This window comes from Electrona antarctica (genome assembly GCF_951216825.1).
Source record: "Electrona antarctica genome assembly, contig: scaffold_279, whole genome shotgun sequence".
Taxonomy (NCBI): domain Eukaryota; kingdom Metazoa; phylum Chordata; class Actinopteri; order Myctophiformes; family Myctophidae; genus Electrona; species Electrona antarctica.
The window spans coordinates 1-14,700 of NW_027637574.1; the positions used below are offsets into that span (position 1 = coordinate 1).

Genomic DNA, 14,700 nt, shown 5'->3' on the forward strand with positions numbered 1-14,700 from the left:
TCAATAGCTAAAGTATAACATAATGTCTAAAACCTCATGTTTCTATGTCATCGGTTCTCAATATTTCATGTCAAGGACCCCAAAAATGTCATGAAATTGGCCGCTGACCCCCATCTGCACATTTTCAGGATTTTTCAAAAATAGCAGACCTACAAGTTCACAGCGCGGCACTCGCTGTGAGCTTGTAGATCTGCTATTTTTCAATAGCTAAAGTATAACATAATGCCTAAAACCTCATGTTTCTATGTCGTGGTTCTCAATATTTCATGTCAAGGACCCCAAAAATGTTACGAAATTGGCCGCCGACCCCAGTCTGCACATTTTCACGATTTTTCAAAAATAGCAGACCTACAAGTTCACAGCGCGGCACTCGGTGCCGCGCTGTGAGCTTGTAGATCTGCTATTCCTCAATAGCTAAAGTATAACATAATGCCTAAAACCTCATGTTTCTATGTCAGTGGTTCTCAATATTTCATGTCAAGGACCCCGAAAATGTTATGAAATTGGCCGCCGACCCCCATCTGCACATTTTCACGATTTTTCAAAAATAGCAGACCTACAAGTTCACAGCGCGGCACTCGGTGCCACGCTGTGAGCTTGTAGATCTGCTATTCCTCAATAGCTAAAGTATAACATAATGCCTAAAACCTCATGTTTCTATGTCAGTGGTTCTCAATATTTCATGTCAAGGACCCCAAATATGATGTGAAATTGGCCGCCGACCCCCATCTGCACATTTTCACGATTTTTCAAAAATAGCAGGCCTACAAGTTCACAGCGCGGCACTCGCTGTGAGCTTGTAGATTTGCTATTTTTCAATAGCTAAAGTATAACATAATGCCTAAAACCTCATGTTTCTATGTCACTGGTTCTCAATATTTCATGTCAAGGACCCCAAATATGATGTGAAATTGGCCGCCGACCCCCATCTGCACATTTTCACGATTTTTCAAAAATAGCAGACCTACAAGTTCACAGCGCGGCACTCGGTGCCGCGCTGTGAGCTTGTAGATCTGCTATTTTTCAATAGCTAAAGTATAACATAATGCCTAAAACCTCATGTTTCTATGTCAGTGGTTCTCAATATTTCATGTCAAGGACCCCAAAAATGTTACGAAATTGACCGCCGACCCGAGTCTGCACATTTTCACGATTTTTCAAAAATAGCAGACCTACAAGTTCACAGCGCGCCACTCGGTGCCGCGCTGTGAGCTTGTAGATCTGCTATTTTTCAATAGCTAAAGTATAACATAATGCCTAAAACCTCATGTTTCTATGTCAGTGGTTCTCAATATTTCATGTCAAGGACCCCAAAAATTTTATGAAATTGGCCGCCGACCCCCATCTGCACATTTCCACGATTTTTCAAAAATAGCAGACCTACAAGTTCACAGTGCGGCACTCGCTGTGAGCTTGTAGATCTGCTATTTCTCAATAGCTAAAGTATAACATAATGCCTAAAACCTCATGTTTCTATGTCAGTGGTTCTCAATATTTCATGTCAAGGACCCCAAAAATGTTACGGAATTGACCGCCGACCCCCATCTGCACATATTCTCGATTTTTTTTTAAATAGCAGACCTACAAGTTCACAGCGCGGCACTCGGTGCCGCCCTGTGAGCTTGTAGATCTGCTATTTTTCAATAGCTAAAGTATAACATAATGTCTAAAACCTCATGTTTCTATGTCATCGGTTCTCAATATTTCATGTCAAGGACCCCAAAAATGTCATGAAATTGGCCGCCGACCCCCATCTGCACGATTTTTCAAAAATAGCAGACCTACAAGTTCACAAGCGCGGCACTCGCTGTGAGCTTGTAGATCTGCTATTTCTCAATAGCTAAAGTATAACATAATGCCTAAAACCTCATGTTTCTATGTCAGTGGTTCTCAATATTTCATGTCAAGGACCCCAAAAATGATATGAAATTGGCCGCCGACCACCATCTGCACATTTTCACGATTTTTAAAAAATAAAAATGGACCCCTGGACCCCCTTGAAGGACCCCTGGGGGTTCCCGGACCCCCTGGAACCCCCTGAAGGACCCCTGGACCCCCCTGAAGGACCCCTGGGGGTCCCCGGCACCACCTCAGTGCATCTTGACAAACTCACCCAAACCTACATAGAAATAAATCCAGATAAACTTCTCTCATGAATAAACATTTATTTGATGTTATGGTTTCAGAAATGCTTCAGAGCATTAGGAATATAAAATGTGGATCTGCTTATGAAACTCTAGACATTTACAATGTACTTTTATACATTAAATACAGTATGTACAACTGGTCCATTTGTTTTTTAACAAATCTAAATCACCATAGATCAAATATCTATGTAAAATGACCCCAAAACTGTTTTTAAAGTGAAATATCCCTTTAAGAAAGGTGTGCTTTCTCTCCTCCCCTCTATTTCTCTCTCTGATCAGAGACGTTGTCTGTCTGCCTGTCTGTCCTCACAAAGACACACTGAGGAGGAGGAACTATAAAGCCAAAACCCAGGGTAGAGAGCTTCAGTGATGCTCTGGAAGGTGTAAAGGTGTCTCAGTGAGTCAGAGGACACTTCATAGAAGGACAGAGTCCCTGCAGGGCAGTCTAGATACACTGCTACTCTGTAGACAGGCCTACCCGTCTCACCCACTGCTCTGCTGGAGACAGAGGGATCAACAGGGAGGAGAGTCACCCTACTATTGTGAATGACAACGTACATGGGTCCACCACAGGACAGACTCCAGGAATGATCATTGTGTCCAAGCCGACTACCCTTTCCTCTCCTGCTGATTACTCTGTAAGCCCCTCCCATCTCAACCAGTCCACTCCCCTCTACCTCCCACAGGTAACGGCCTCCAGACAGACCTTCTGAACACAGAACCTGATCATCAACATCATCAAATCTATCAGGGTGGTCAGCGTATGACTGAAGCTCCTCCCCCTCTGACCTTGTGACCTTCCTGTTGTCGTCAGACAGACAGAGAGTTCTGCTTGCTGTGTTTGGGTCCAGAGTGAGACGATGGGAATCTGATGAGAAAACAACACAGTAAAAAACATTAAATATTAAACATATTTACCTGTCTCACCCTCCTCCACCCCAGATACCACCTGTCTCACCCTCCACCCCGGCTACCCCCTGTCTCACCCTCCTCCACCCCAGATACCACCTGTCTCACTCTCCTCCACCACAGGTACCCCCTGTCTCACCCTCCTCCACCCCAGATACCACCTGTCTCACCCTCCTCCACCCCAGATACCACCTGTCTCACCCTCCACCCCGGCTACACCCTGTCTCACCCTCCTCCACCACAGGTACCCCCTGTCTCACCCTCCTCCACCCCAGATACCACCTGTCTCACCCTCCTCCACCCCAGCTACCACCTGTCTCACCCTCCTCCACCCCAGATACCACCTGTCTCACCCTCCTCCACCCCAGATACCACCTGTCTCACCCTCCACACCGCAGCTACCACCTGTCTCACCCTCCTCCACCCCGGCTACCACCTGTCTCACCCTCCACCACCACAACTACCCCCTGTCTCACCCTCCTCCACCACAACTACCACCTGTCTCACCCTCCTCCACCCCAGCTACCACCTGTCTCACCCTCCTCCACCCCAGATACCACCTGTATCACCCTCCACCACCGCAGCTACCACCTGTCTCACCCTCCTCCAACCCAGCTACCACCTGTCTCACCCTCCTCCACCCCAGCTACCACCTGTCTCACCCTCCTCCACAACAGCTACCACCTGTCTCACCCTCCTCCACCCCAGCTACCACCTGTCTCACCCTCCACCCCAGATACCACCTGTATCACCCTCCACCACCGCAGCTACCACCTGTCTCACCCTCCTCCAACCCAGCTACCACCTGTCTCACCCTCCTCCACCCCAGCTACCACCTGTCTCACCCTCCTCCACCACAGCTACCACCTGTCTCACCCTCCTCCAACACAGCTACCACCTGTCTCACCCTCCACCCCAGCTACCCCGTCTCACCCTCCACCACCCCAGCTACCACCTGTCTCACCCTCCACCAGCCCATCTACCACCTGTCTCACCCTCCACCACCCCAGCTAAAACCTGTCTCACCCTCCTCCACCCCAGCTATCCCCCGTCTCACCCTCCACCACCCCAGCTACCACCTGTCTCACCCCCCTCCACCCCAGCTACCCCCTGTCTCACCCTCCACCACCCCAGCTACCACCTGTCTCACACTTCACCAGCCCATCTACCACCTGTCTCACCCTCCACCACCCCAGCTACAACCTGTCTCACCCTCCTCCACCCCAGCTACCCCCTTCTCACTCTCCTCCATCCCAGCTACCACCTGTCTCACCCTCCTCCACCCCAGCTACCACCTGTCTCACCCTCCACCACTCCAGCTACCCCCTGTCTCACCCTCCACCCCAGCTACCCCGTCTCACCCTCCTCCACCACAGCTACCACCTGTCTCACCCTCCTCCACCCCAGCTACCACCTGTCTCACCCTCCATCACCGCAGCTACCCCCTGTCTCACCCTCCTCCACCCCAGCTACCCCCTGTCTCACCCTCCACCCCAGCTACCACCTGTCTCACCCTCCTCCACCCCAGCTACCACCTGTCTCACCCTCCATCACCCCAGCTACCCCCTGTCTCACCCTCCTCCACCCCAGCTACCCCCTGTCTCACCCTCCACCACACCAGCTACCACCCCAGCTACAACCTGTCTCTGCTATAATTAGGGTTGGGATTCGTTAAGATTTTAACGGTTCCGGTTCCCTTAACGGAGCCTAATATTATTTTTCCCCTTTTTTTCTGACAGATTATGCTTATATTATAACTACCCTAACCAAGTACATAATAAACACAAATTCAATAATTCAATTATTGAAAATGCACTTTACAATTATGAGGTGGCACTAATATTTAAACTTCACCACCACCAGCTAGCCACCACAACAATATCATTGTTGCAATTTGTACTGTATATTAAATATACAGTACACATTGCAATAATGATATTGTTGTGGTGACAAATGTTGTCTTTAATGTTCAGATTAATTTAATATGAAGGACCCCTTACCCTAATGGAAACAAGCCATAGTGCTTTCTTGGATTATAAAATCCTCTTAGCAGACCTTGTATTGAACTGTAGGTTACGTTCCTGTGCTTTTTTCTGCAAACTGTTTATAAAGTAATCAATCTATGGAGGTATATGCACCTAAACGCTGGGTTCTCAACAGTCAATTAAGAGTTAATTTAGAGCCAAATCAAAAGCAGTTGAGTTGCTTATAAGTTGTAAAAATAAGTGCAGACAAATTGATTTGGCTCTATAGTTAACGTGATTCATAAAATATCAGACAGAAAGACGTCGAGTCATTGGCGTTCTAAATTAACACCATTATCAACAGTTGTACAATACGCCTAATGAAAAGCTCTGTAGACGTTAGTAGTTTTTATTTTCTATTACGTTACTAGCGTGGGGAAAGTGAACCAGCCTTGCATCATCCTCGTCCCCCGCCGGCTGTGGTGGAGCTGCGGGGAGAGCGGGCACGGCTTTCCGCATGGCTCACAAACACGATGTGCCTAGATTATTCTCGTGAGTTGTGGACTCGTGTAGGCATATTGATTTTGAGATGTTTCCTCAATGTGGACGTGGTGCAAAACTGCAACTGGTACAAGTTGCAACAACCTTTGCAGGGAACTATAGCATCGCATTTATTGCACTTTGCGTGCTCAGCCTCAGTCATTTACCTCTCTGTTAACCACACTTTGGAGATCTCTTCGACATACTGTCCCACTCGCTCCGTGGTGGTCGCTGAATGCACAGAACAGTGGGCGTATCCCACCCACTCCCTCACTCACCCACCCTCATGTAGGTGGGGTGACATCACCCCAGGCTCTGCTTGCACACACAGACACAGCGGAGCTAAATGACGACTGATGAGAACCGTTTGGGGAACCTTTAATACAAAAACGATGGAACCAGCTCCGGATCCGCAATGTCGGAACCGGGTCTGCAATGAACCCGGTTCCGAATCCCAACCCTAGCTACCACCTGTCTCACCCTCCTCCACCCCAGCTACCCCCTGTCTCACCCTCCTCCACCCCAGCTACCCCCTGTCTCACCCTCCTCCACCCCAGCTACCACCTATCTCACCCTCCTCCACCCCAGCTACACCCTGTCTCACCCTCCTCCACCCCAGCTACCCTGTCTCACCCTCCACCCCAGCTACCACCTGTCTCACCCTCCACCCCAGCTACCCCGTCTCACCCTCCACCACCCCAGCTACCACCTGTCTCACCCTCCACCAGCCCATCTACCACCTGTCTCACCCTCCACCACCCCAGCTAAAACCTGTCTCACCCTCCTCCACCCGTGCTACCACCTGTCGTTTTGGATCTGCTGTTTAGGTACGGGGGATTCGGTGTCCCTATGGTTGGGACTGATGTGCTTGATCTCACTACCTAAAAGCAGATCCAATTCATCGCCAAACCATAATAAATATATTGCTCATTTGTATTGAATAAATATATATTCCATCCATTCTTGAGTTGTCCTGACTGAACCACTGATACGTTTTTCAGAAAACATTTTGTAGAATCTGGTCTCAGGTCTTAATGGGTTAATGTAGTGGAGTCAAGAGTACAATATGTGTCTTGGAAGTATCCACAAATACAAATACTAGGTACAGTACATAAACGTCTCTCTCTCTCTCTCTCTCTCTCTCTCTCTGCAAATTGAATATATATTATTTCACAGCAAACGTTTTTAACTCAAATATTTGCTTCTGGGGGGGGTGCCTGGAACAACATATTTTCAGATGGGGGTCCGCGGCATTACAGATAATTCTGGGAGTTTTTTACATGAAATACTTTGAGCACCACTGTGGTGTTGAATTTGTCGACTAAAACTAAATATACTGACAGTTTCGTCAACAAATAAAAACTAGACTAAAATGTTAGGGAGGGACTAGTGGAGAAGAGAACCAGTAGAACTAGAATTTACAATTTACAATTTAGGCATTTATCAGACACTCTTAATCCAGAGCGATTTACATTAAGCAATAACAAAAAGCATGGCATACATCACACATATAAAAAGTAGTTATCATGAATCATGCGTAAGCTAAGAATGTAACAGTGGAGTATCTATGTAAACTATACATACTATACTATATTATATATTATACATGTGTACTATAAAGTGCTATGACTACATAAAATGCAATTCTAGTGCTGTCTACGTAACATGCTATAAGTCTGTTTAAAATACTATCTAAGTCTACATAAAGTGCTATATTTAAAATACTATCTAAGTCTACATAAAGTGCTATATTTAAAATACTATCTAAGTCTACATAAAGTGCTATATTTAAAATACAATCTAAGTGTACATAAAGTTCTATCTAAGGGGCTAGTGCTACGGGCCATGGTGGAGTCTGAAGAGGTGGGTTTTCAGACTACGGCAGAAGATTGGGAGTGGATGCTGCAGTTCTGATTGTGATGGGGAGTGCATTCCATGACAAGTGATGACAAGTGTTGCATTGCAACGCGTTGTGAACTTGTAGATCTGTTATTTTCAACATGTAACCAAGTGTAAAATCAGCCATTACTATATGACGACATCAAGGCCGCCAAAATACATTTTAGTCGTCTAAATCTATTGTAGATTTAGTCGACTAAAATCTCATGATATTTAGTCAACTAAAACTAGACTAACACAAAACAATTTCAGATGACTAAAATATAACAAACTCAATTAAGTTTTATTCAAAAGTCTATGACTAAACTAAAATCTAAACGTTGCTGTTAAAATCAACACTGATACGTTTTGCAGAAAACCAATTAACCCATTAAGACCTGAGACCAGATTCTACAAAATGTATTTTTCTGTTTTCTGAACTTGAGTAAATGTACTTAGTTACTTTCCACCACTGTACATGCCAGTAGCAACACATACAGACAGACAGACAGACAGACAGACAGACAGACACTCACATTGTGTAGGGAGTTGAGGATTAGTCCAGAGTTCTCCTCCATGTTTCACTCTGTAGGAAGTAGAACAACAATGCATCAATGTCTGACTGTCTAACACAACGTCTCTGACACTACAGTGTTTCTGCTACCATTATCTTCACCAGGGCAGGTAGCCTGACCAGACAAACTCACTGCCACCTGGCTTGGACTTAGAAATACTTTTTACATTTCTACAGAGTAATGTGATTTCTTCCTATGGTACTGGCCAGCAGGCTGTGGTCATACAATGATACACTGAGGACACTCAAATGGAACTGCAACAGTTTGTGCTGCTGAGAAACTGTCATGAAATGACTGAGAGGGAACCTTCTGTGTCCTCTACTGTTAGACCTGCTATTTGAGCTTGTAGATCTGATATTTGAGCATGTAGATCTGATATTTGAGCTTGTAGATCTAATATTTGAGCTCGTTGATCTGCTATTTGAGCTTGTAGATCTGCTATTTGAGCTTGTAGATCTGCTATTTGAGCTTGCAGATATACTATTTGAGCTTGTAGATCTGCTATTTGAGCTTCTACTATTTGAGCTTGTAGATATTTTATTTGAGCTTGTAGATCTGCTATTTGAGCTTGTAGATCTGCTATTTGAGCTTGTAGAAGTGATATTTGAGTTTCATCCTAATGTTCAGGCATACTAGGGTTCATGTGGTTAATCACTGACTCTAAAAAGTTGTTTTATGCCAAATTACAGTTTACATGTGAAGTATGCTACAACAGTATGTTTTTTTTTCTTCATATAATTGTATGTTTCAATTAAAAGTACATAACAGACAGACAGACAGACAGACAGACAGACAGACAGACTCTACTCACTTGAGCGTTTCCAGTCCAGAGAAGTTCTCCAGTCCAGACACCGGCAAGACGTTGAAGGTCAAGTCTAATTCTCTCAGATGAGGATTAGATCTGAGAGCTGAGGCCAGAAGTTCACAGCTTCTCTCCGACAACCAGCAGTTCATCAGTCTAAATGAGAAATAAAATACCACATGTTTGATTGTCTATAAAAATTGGCTATAAAAGACATGAAGAAGACAGTGAAGCTAATAACTGGTGATGTCACAGACACAAGAAGGACATCTGCTGGAGAAAAAGACAATACAATTATTTTTATTATTTTTTAAACATGTTGATAAATCTTGGACAATGCTAAAATGTTCTCTTAAGGGGTCCCTAGCACAACATATTTTCAGATGAGGGTCTGCAGACAAATACGTGTCAATTTGGGGGTACTAAAATGTTTGACAACCAATGCTGTAGAGCAGGGGTCTTCAACAGGGGGTCCGGGACCCCTAGGGGGTCCTCCTAGTTACTGCAGGGGGGGTCGCCAAATCTTCTTATGATAGAATTGTGTTACTATGAGATCAACCTTATTCACACTCTACCAATAAAGCATCACCACAATATTAATAGTATAAAGACAAAATAAATCAATAATATCTGACCGTAGAGTCTCCAGTCTACAATGTGGACTCCTCAGTGCGTCACAGAGCAGGTCCATATTTGGCTCCAGGTGGTTGGAACTGATGTCCAGGTGTCTCAGATGGGACGGATTAGAACTGAGAGCTGAAGCCACAACTTCAATGTGTTCCTTCTCGAGGTTAATGCCAAAACCAACAAGTCTGTAATGACAGATTAAATGTAAAATCAGAGATGATCAAAACAGGTCAGACCAAGTTCACTGTCAAGGAAGTAAACTGAGAGATCTTCTATTGCAGATCTACAAGCTCACATTGTGTCACATTGCGAGGTTGCAGATCGGCTATTTTCAAAAACATATTTAAGTACATTAATTGACAATAATAAATTAACACAATTATGGTGTGGGGGTCCCTGGCACACAATGTATTCAGAACAGGTCTGTTACATAATACATATTCATTTATACAAAGTCCTTGGTTTGAGAACCACTGGTTTACATTAAACACTGCAGAATGAACCACCAAGGAGGCTTTTAACACATTTAGACCTGAGGCCGATTCTTAGAAAATGGCTTCTAAATCATCACAGTTTTCTGAAAAACCCTATGTTTCTATGTTCAGTGCACTAGTTCTCAAACTATTTCATGTCAAGGACCCCCAGAATGATATGTAATTGGCTGCGTATTGTTCCAGGGACCCCCCAGAACCAAAGACATGAGCTAAAAATGTTCGCTCTGAAAGAATATTCAAAGATTTGCGCCACATTTTCACGATTTTCCAAAAATAGCAGATCTACAAGCTTGTAGCGCGGCGCGCTATGAGCTTGTAGATCTGCTATTTTTCAATAGCTGAAGTATAACACTTTCGAAATGGGTTAATTTGTGATGATTCCACCAGTACGCATGTGTGTGCGTGCATGTCTGTGTATTATTTGTATTAATTTGTAATGAATGAATGTAGTCGTTATAATAATATTAAATATAGTATTTGTAATGAATGAATGTAGTAGTAATATATCAGTCATGTTGTTATTCACAGGACTACTAACCTGGCTGTTGTGCAGTTCCTCACAGCTGGGATCAGTCTCCGTCGCCCAGCATCGCCTGTGTTGTATTTGTCCAGGTCCAACTCCTCCAGAACCTCCTCTGACATCAGCAGCATGGAGGCCAGAGCTGAACACTGGGTCTCAGTGACTTTCTTCCCTGATCTGCTATCTGACTGTAGGTACTGTTGGATTCCCTGACTTACTGACTGGTTCATCTCCATCAGACAGTGGAAGATGTTGATACATCTTTCAGGAGAGAGGTCTTCATCGCCGCTCATCTCCATCAGGTTGCTGATGGCTCTCTGGATCTCCTCTGGACTGTTCTGTGTCTGACCCAGCAGGCCTCCTAACAGACTCTGGTTGGACTGCAGTGAGAGACCATGAAGGAAGCGGACAAAGAGGTCCAGGTGACCATTCTCACTCTGTAGGGTTTTTTGCATGGCTCTCTTCAGGAAGTCCTCCAAGGAACTGACACGGCTGGTTCCCAGGAATGTCTCCAGGACCTTCCTGTTCCTCCGAGTCCTCTGAGTGAAACGGTGGAACCATAGACACTTGTTCCACTGAGTGAAACAGTGGAACAGGTAGACTGCAGCCAGAAACTCCTGGAGGCTCAGATGAACGAAGCAGTAGACCGTTTTGCGGAAGAACACATCGTCTTCTTTGAAGAAGGTTGTGCAAAAGTCAGAGATCAGCAAGTCCTTGATCACATCAAGACCACACGCTTTCAGGTCCTCCTCATAGAAAATGATCTTGCCTTTGCACAGTTGGTCAAACGCCAGCATGCCCAGCTTCAGAAGAACTTCCCTTGCATCCCTTATGAGCTTCTTTTTGTCTTCCTCATCTACTTCAAGATCTTGTGTCTTCTCCCGCAGTATCTCACCGATCAGGAAGTAGCGGTACATCTCAGTCAGGGTTTTGGGCAGCTTGTATTTCATCTTCATGCTCATCACAACTCTAGCAAGGAACCAACAGAAGACTGGGATTTCACACATGGTGTGGAGGATCTTTGATTTCTGGATGTGTGAGTAGATTGCGCTGGCCTGGTTCTCATCACTGATGCTCCTCGTGAAGAACTCCTTCTTCTGGTCATCTCTGATGAACCCTCGTACTTCTGTCATCCTGTTAACAAACGCCTTAGGGATCTGATTGGATGCTGCAGGTCGTGAGGTTAGCCAGATGTGAGCAGAGGGGAGCAGCTCTCCCTTGATGAGGTTTACAAGCAGATGTTCCACTGGGTACGAATCCACCAAGTTCATGGGTCCAAAATTTGTTTTGAAATCGAACTGAAAATTATTTTCATCATATCCATCCATAACAATCATGACTTTGAAGGGGCTCTTGATGTAATGTACTGACTTCTGCAATACGTTAAAGATGTCATTAAGAACGTCTTCTGCAATACTTCTGGTTTCCTTGATGCATTTGTGCATTAGCTGTGCCAAAGTAAAGTTCTGTCCCTTGAGAACATTTAACTGGCGGAACTTGAGCGGGAACACGAGGTGTGGATCTTGGGGGAAACATTTCTTGGCCCAGTCAGACAAAAACAATAGTATGAGGAACGTTTTGCCAATTCCTGCACAGCCAACGGTCAGCACTGTTTTTATGTCTCTTCCAGAAGGGTCTTTGTGCATTTTACCAGGTTGGATATGTGTTCCATCTACTGGCTTATTCATCTCCATCCGTCTGACCTCATGGTGGCTGTGGATGTCTGTGTCTTTGATGTCTACATTGTGGGGCTGGATGAAGACCTTTTCAGGCTCTGAGCCCAATGTTATACTTGGACTCTGCTGCTCACTGCTCATGTTGTCCTGAAGCTGGTCTTCATAGTAAGTAATGGGACGCCCTGATGTCTCCACCAACAGACCTGTAGGAAACAAAGCAATTCCATGGTGAGAGAGAGAGAGAGAGAGATTTGGCACATCTAAGACATCCTAGAAGGGGTGCCCAGAGGAATATGAAACAGGAAGTGAGTTATTGACACAATTGAACCCCCTTTTCTGATTGGTCGATATTTGTAAACGCCTGTAATTTGCCATAAAGTTTGACCTGCTGGTCATATAGCCACTTGTGAGTGGCCACATAGGACTTGGTTTAAAGTCCTTGTCCTTCATTGGTTCTACTTAGCTCCGCCCCCTCTTCTCATAGGTCCATATTTCATATTGTTTGCTATAAAGTTCTTTCAAAACTTCACGCTTTCAATGAATTATGCAGTCAAACAAAGTAGACATTACTTCCACCTGGCACAAAAAAAACAATAACATGTATTCTCTTCACTTTCTTACCTGGCAACGCAGCAGAAGGATTCCATTCCTTGAGTTGTGGATACGTGACGAGAATCTCTGTTTTTTGTAGAAGTGTAAGGAACTGAGATGAAGCTCCCTCTCCTCTACTAATCACTGTATCAATAAGCTCAATACAAACATCTTCTGGCTGCGCTGTATGCTTCAGTTTTGTATAAACTGTATCATCAATAATTCCCTCACACTGAGCATGCTGTAGAATGTGGAGATCTGATCTGAGCCACTTGATCAGTTCCACCTTGTTGGCCACCAATATCTTCACAGACGAGCCCTATAGAAATGAGTAGCAGGTATTATGATTATTATTATTATATTTTACACGATGCAAATTAATTGTAACAATGACACCTTATTTTGAGGGTATGGAGAACTCGCCAGTTCACCATCTCGTCGGGGCGAAAAGTGGACAGCACTCGCACGAATTTAAAAAAAAGTGAAGACATGTCGCCGGAACTGTAGACAGCTCGCCGTGATCTGGACAGCTCGCCGTGATCTGGACAGCTCGCCGTGGTGTGATATGATATAAATATGAGAGAAGACTTACTAAAGTAAGTTGTGATTGTGTCTCACAATCTAATGAAATATGTGAACCAACCAAAAATGTAATTAGCATTCTACTTCAACTATCCTCTCTCTCTCTCTCACTTGAAGGTGTCTGGGATCTGTCCCTCCCCCTCTTTGGGGTGGTGCTTTCATAATGAGAAGTACTATGAATAGTACCTATGAATGAATCTAGTGTAAACTCTAAAAGGAAAAACATAAAGCTGTGTTACGTTAACACTGGGAGTAAAACTATCACCACTGCAACTATCATTAGCATTCTGCCTCTGGGCGAGCTCTCCCGCCCTCTGGGAGAGCTCTCCCGCCCTCTGGGAGAGCTCTCCCGCCCTCTGGGCGAGCTCTCCCGCCCTCTGGGAGAGCTCTCCCGCCCTCTGGGAGAGCTCTCCCGCCTCGAGACATGTCCGGACATTCTGGGACCTTCGCGGCGACATGTCCGGCGAGATCTCTGCACTTTTCGCGGCGAGACGGAAAACTGTCGAGTTCTCAGATATTCATATTGAGATGCTATTTGCCAGTAAACCAACCTGTAGAGAATCTACGTGAGCGGAAGCCATGGTCTTCTCTGGATGAGGAACAGCTGTTGAACAAAGAAGAAATGTAACCTTTTCTCATTGGAAGGATCTGTAAACTCCACCTCAATGGACAGAACTCATTGGCCCTCATTTATCAATTGAGTGTCAAATCTGCCCCAAATTCGAGCGTCGGTTTTGTAGTACACCCACGTCGCCACGGCATTTATAAAGTGATCGCAAACAGCTGATCCTTCCTAATTTCATTCCTATAGCAGTGATAAATGTGACGGCTGAAATCAATCTGGCACGCCCTATGAAATCAAGCCTCGCCCTCGTTTTTGCGACATGAACAACTGCAATACGACCTGGAAACCATGGTTACAGGGGGAAAAAAGTGTCCCCCGCTTGCCTTGCTGCCAGACACACACACACACACACACACACACACACACACACACACACACACACACACACACACACACACACACACACACACACACACACACACACACACACACACACACACACACACACACACACACACACACACACACACACACACACACACACACACACACACACACACACACACACACACACACACACACACACACACACACACACACACACACACACACACACACACACACACACACACACACACACACACACACACACACACACACACACACAAGCTGTGCCTACCCTGTCTTTTTCCCTCTCACCTCGCTTGCCTTGCTGTCATGTCCACGCACGCACGCACGGCATCGCCATGAATGGAATACATTTGTAGGCTAGGCCTATATTAATTTTACCCATTCGTGCGCAGTGCACGGCGAGTGAGTGAGTGAGTGAT

The 14,700-nt window shown here is 45.2% G+C and overlaps 1 protein-coding gene across 2 annotated transcripts; it reads right to left on the minus strand.

Moving 5' to 3' along the window:
- Positions 1–2,283: 2,283 nt before the first annotated feature.
- Positions 2,284–10,588, minus strand: LOC306918815 (neoverrucotoxin subunit alpha-like). Of its 2 annotated transcripts, XM_079531676.1 has the most exons (6): positions 10,475–10,588; positions 9,451–9,627; positions 8,825–8,971; positions 7,975–8,024; positions 2,635–3,015; positions 2,284–2,601 (listed from the first exon to the last, which is right to left on the minus strand). In XM_079531676.1, exons 1-6 carry the CDS (start codon positions 10,585–10,587, stop codon positions 2,423–2,425), a joined length of 1,047 nt encoding a protein of 348 aa, XP_079387802.1. In that variant the 5' UTR covers position 10,588; the 3' UTR covers positions 2,284–2,422. The 2 variants fall into 2 exon arrangements, with proteins under 2 accessions (XP_079387802.1, XP_079387801.1); XM_079531675.1 differs by having other exon boundaries at positions 2,284–3,015.
- Between the last annotated feature and the right edge of the window lie 4,112 nt (positions 10,589–14,700).